The sequence below is a fragment of the Etheostoma spectabile genome, chromosome 22 (genome assembly GCF_008692095.1).
Source record: "Etheostoma spectabile isolate EspeVRDwgs_2016 chromosome 22, UIUC_Espe_1.0, whole genome shotgun sequence".
Lineage (NCBI taxonomy): Eukaryota > Metazoa > Chordata > Actinopteri > Perciformes > Percidae > Etheostoma > Etheostoma spectabile.
The window spans coordinates 10,126,018-10,131,173 of record NC_045754.1 but is presented as its reverse complement, the minus strand read 5'-3'; the positions used below and the strand labels follow the sequence as shown (position 1 = coordinate 10,131,173).

Here is a 5,156-nt window from a genome sequence, read left to right as displayed (position 1 = left end):
TGTGTGTGTGTGTGTGTGTGTGTGTGTGTGTGTGTGTGTGTGTGTGTATGTGTGGTGGGGGGGATGGTACTATCTCAGGAAAAAAAGAGGGCTGGCTGACAAACCCAACATACTGGAACATTTATTCAAAGCTTAAGTGTGCTCACGCATAAATGGAATTTTATTTTCTCAGGAGCAAAGACTATGTTACAGTTGAGGGGATTACAGTTTTCAGCGTACTCTTCCTTTATTCCTCCGACAGACACTGGTGAATCACAGCCACGACCACATCTCTTTCAGTACCACTTTTAAGAAATAAATAGATTTCACATTGTGTCACCGGTTTTTATTTTTCAATGCGTTTGACAATGAGTGAGTCTGCATATTAAAGACACTCGTCACTGCGCCATCAAGTAAGAAGAGATTATCAAGGCTTGTCAAAATATATCTGATGTGAGGTCATATATTCTAATTATGGATGAATGATACTATAAAATACAAATACCAACTCTTTCTGTGAGTACGGCTCTGTGTTAACCACAGTGAATCACCATTTTGTCACTCTTCATTCGCCCAACCTGAGGTTGTGATCACCTGAGCTTATATCTTGCTTCTTGCTCTTCCAGCATTTTGTTTTGTTTTAATTTAACCAATCAGTACTCAGTGACGTATCCGGTCTTAATCCGGCCTGCTAAACTCTAATTGGTCAACTGTCTGAAAAGATTTCTCATCAAAACCTATACTGTATGACTGGTTGAACAACTATAATAATGATTTTACATTTTGTAAATGTGTTTGGGTGGAGATGGTTTCTGATCTCAACAACCAACTGTTTTCATTTTCATACATCAATATCGAATACCACACTTTACTTGCTGGCACACTTTGACACAAGTTTGCAGTGCATGATTTAAAGAAAGAGACAGTGTCTTCCTCCCACAATCTCCCACCCTGTACCATGTTTGCCTCCAACTTCATGTCCACCTACACACAGTTGGACAATGGTCACCCTGCCAACCTTCCCCTTCACTGGCCCCTCTCACCTCTGAGGAGCCTCTATCTCTCTCCATCATTCTGCACAAGACAAAAAAACACATCTTGAGCAGATTAGGAAGACACTTTACAGTTGTGCATTTGTGCCCTTGTTTTCTATTCTGGGAATGTGCTGACTAAGGCTGCCTGGAGGGGCCTTCTCCCCACTGACACGATATGTCTGCACTTTAATCTGTGTTGAAGGCTTCTGGCAGTGTTTGTTTAAATTTACAAATTGATCAAAAGGTCCACCACCTACATGGCTGACCTCCATTTGGAATTTTGATATTTATCACAGTCTTTGCTAAGCATGAAACCTTATCTCTCTTATATTCCAGGCTAAATATTGTGTATAGGCATTAGATTATAACTCTCTGAGGGTGAATTCTTGAAGCAAAACGAACTGAAAAGGCTTTAATTAATGTTTGTCTCATGGCCTTTTGACAACCGAAGCGCGGTGGCTCAGAATAATACCACCCATACATCAAAGTGTGCACAGAGCTGCGTGAGTTCCTATTAGTAAGTATCACAGTCAGACGTAATATACACTTCCCTGACTCCCCATTCAGCAAAACATTAACTTTAACCATGTTTTAGATAAAAGACACAGCTGATAGGCATCTCATTAGACCCACAGGGAAAGAGACAGGCAATAGAAAGCCCACGATAAGAGCATAATTCTGTATAGGAAACAATAAAAGCAGGCTGGCCGCTCCCACATGGCTTTAAACAGTCCCCGTTTCTGTAATAAAAAGGCAATCCTGACTGTGCAGTCTGGTTTTAAGAGTGAAAGAAGTTGATTGGCTTCTTGTGTTTTTCTTAATTTGATTAGTAGACATTAAAACGTCTTTGTGTGCTGATTATGCCCTAATGTAAACCACGGAGTTGAATAAAAGGACTAACAGAATGCAAAGATAGTGGAAAGGATTGTCATATAATCTAATTTAGCTGATACTTTGTTCAGCAGCAAAATTAAAACATACTTTGTGTACGTTTTCTGTTGGTGTTGAGGTTTAAATTGTTTTTTAAAAACTGTCTTAGATTATTTTGAATTTGATTTAAGCTCACAGGATATCTCTTTTTGAATATGTTTTATTATTTCCATCAGCTTTTTTCACAGAGCAACAGAGCACTCTCTTCTCCAAGCTGCATCACATTCCTCTAAATAACTTTTACCGTATTATGCGTCTTCACAGTCTTTACAGCTTAATGTATGTAAACTCACAGGGTACATTTTTGTCATTTCTACAGGAGGATACAGATCACAACTACTACACATCAAAAACATACAACCCATCAGATCTGATGAGCAAGGACTTGTGGGTAGATATTGACCAGATGGACAAGGACAAAGTGAAGATCCATGGGATTCTTTCCAACACACACAGACAAGCAGCGGTAAGTCAACAAACAGCATGAGAAGAGATTTAAGAATGAGCGTTTTACCTGGTTGCTTGGTTTGGTCTCTTGGAAGGTGTAAGGTGATGCTTTATTTTGACCAATCACAAATGTTTATCTAAGTAAAAACCATGGCAGATTCTTACTATATTACAATATATTTGTTTCCTCTATCATTCAAATAATGGAGATGTGGTTGAAAAATTAAGTAAAGTCATTTAAACCGTTAAAAATCTTCTCTGCAATGAAGTTTTAAAAGCTTCCCCTCCTTCATCCTCTACACAAGCAGGTGACCCATGTGAGGTGCATACTGATGAGGTCACAAAAGGCAGCAGGAGACTGACTGGAAAGACAGGGCAGCATGGCAGCAGGGCAGTCACAGACTGGAAAAAAGGGAAAGCAGGGTGAACAATAGCTGTTGAGGAGATATAATAGAGTCCCACATTGTGCATTCTGCTCTCCTACCTTCAGTCATGTAATGATGGATCGAACCAAACAATCTGAGGAAAGCTATTCTTTGTAGCCACAGAACAAGGCTTTTCTTCCAAACCGTATAGGAGGGATGTGGGAGGATTCTCTGACTTTGGCTTAAAAAAATCGTTAGGTGAATTTTTCAATCCGATGTCCAGCCAAGCAATGTGGAGTCAAAAAGGAGATATGGAAATCTAGCCTGCATAATTCTAAGATTGCAGTGCAGAGAAGAAGTGAAAACCATCTGTGCTGAAATGCAGCCACCGTGTCAGCAGACTAACATTTTAAACAAATAGAGTTTATTATAGTAGCAGTTAAAGTCCTGAGAAACTCCATAAAACTCTGAGTGCTGGAGCAGGATTGGAGAAAGCTTTTCATGTTTCCTCCTCGCACTGCTGCCCACCAGCACTTTGGCCCGCAACACTGAAAAGGAATTGGCCAAAAAGGTCATAAAACAAAACACAGCCGCAGAGGTCACCTTCATCACGGGACTGAAGGAAAGTTAAGCTCTCAATTGGCTGTATAGTCGCTGAGATTCAGTGTGGTTTGCCGCAGGATTACTCCCTCCGGCATAATCAGGATGATGTATAATAGCTGCATGTTTACTGTCTATCTCCATAACATTTTCTGGCAATATGGTACGATGTGACTTTAGCATACTCAGTTTAGGGATTAAATAACGAATGCATAAACTATCATTTGTGGTAATCTGTTTGAGAAGTTTGTTGTTCATTTGGTCCAAGAGTAATTTCATGATATTAGAATTTTATGAAGCCCTTTTTATTACATGTTAATCTCCATCAACAGATTTGTAAATACAATGGTATGGAAGCCCATTTGTATGAAATTAAAGACTAAGTCTAAGATTAAAAGACTACTACTCAGTTAAGTTTAGAAAAAGATCATTTGGTTTAAAATCACAGAGTGTAAAAGAAAGAGAAGAAGAAGGATGACGCGTCTCCACTTCCTCCCACAGCTTTTCCTGGATGGCATTTGTAGTGTTGCACTCAGTTGTTCACTTGATAACTGACAGAATAAATAAAACCAAACTTATTACAACATTGGTATCCTAAATACCATACCGCTAGCCTGGTTATGGACTTTATAAGTTAAAATTTGTACCTACCAACACATAGCTTTGACTTAGTTTTTCATAATTTTTACATTTTTGTAAGTAGTTATTTTTTCATAGTCATAGTCATCTTTCCTAGCAAAAATGGGCTTCCATATAATAGAAACATACATATTTACATACAGTACATGTTAATGTGTATTTACCCATAAATGTCATGAGAAATGTTTGCTCGACTTCAAAGATTACCATTAGAATTGCAACAAAGGCAATTTCCTTGCCTTTCCTCCTTTTTACCACATTACACTCTTCTTTGAATCTCTATTTCTAATCAGAAATAACCAGTGATTGTCTCACAAAGTAGAGACCTCTGTATTATTTTACCATTTTTATCTTCTAAACTAAATCCTCCTCTTTCCTCTGTCTTTCTAAACCGGGTCATCTGTCTGTTTTTGTCCCTCACAGAGAGTTAATCTGTCCTTCGATTTCCCTTTTTATGGACATTTCCTGCGTGAAATCACCGTGGCGACTGGTGGTAAGTGAACACTGTTCTTGGACTCTGTTTTTTCAATAGAAGTTATTAGTGTTGTTATTGGATATACTGTATGTGCTTGGCATATTAGACTGTACACAGACCATTTTTATTGCTGCTGGGTTTAGGAGGGGAATGTGGTAAGGTTTAAAAAAAAAAGAAGAAAAAAAAGGAGTCTGGCATACAGTGGCATTTATGAAATGGTGGGAAAAAAAATGTCTGCATGTGTTTCTGGTACTTGGTGTAACTGAGTGAGTGTGGCGTTGCTACTGTACAAAGACTTCTCACCCCTTAATACAGAAAAGAACCAAACAATGACTTATTTCTTTTGATCTTGACTCTGGGAAGCTGAAAAGGCTGGTCTGGCACAAAAACCACCACCGACACTCAAACCGCCAGCCAAACAGTCTGCCTGAAACAAGATCATTTACAGCTCTCACCTCCACAGGATAGTCTGCTAGAGACTGGGAAATGAAAAAAACAGCAATCCACTACCAATACTCAACACCACCAACTCCACACCAGACTTAACTGGAAGAGAAACCAGAAGGTGGGGTTGGACTGGAAACAGGAGTGACTGTGCCAAGTGGCCTAGCACACTCTGACAGACATAGATAAGGAGGTGGGGTATAGGAGGTGTGTGTGTGTGTGTGTGTGTGTGTGTGTGTGTGT

The 5,156-nt window shown here is 39.3% G+C and overlaps 1 protein-coding gene across 1 annotated transcript in view; it reads left to right on the top strand.

The window, feature by feature from the left end:
- Positions 1-5,156, top strand: part of plxdc2b (plexin domain containing 2b) — a gene marked incomplete in the record, with an annotated part of 91,003 nt that overhangs the window by 47,878 nt on the left and 37,969 nt on the right. The window contains 2 exon segments of the mRNA XM_032504160.1: positions 2,263-2,409; positions 4,418-4,487. Coding sequence (XP_032360051.1) covers positions 2,263-2,409; positions 4,418-4,487 — 217 coding nt within the window.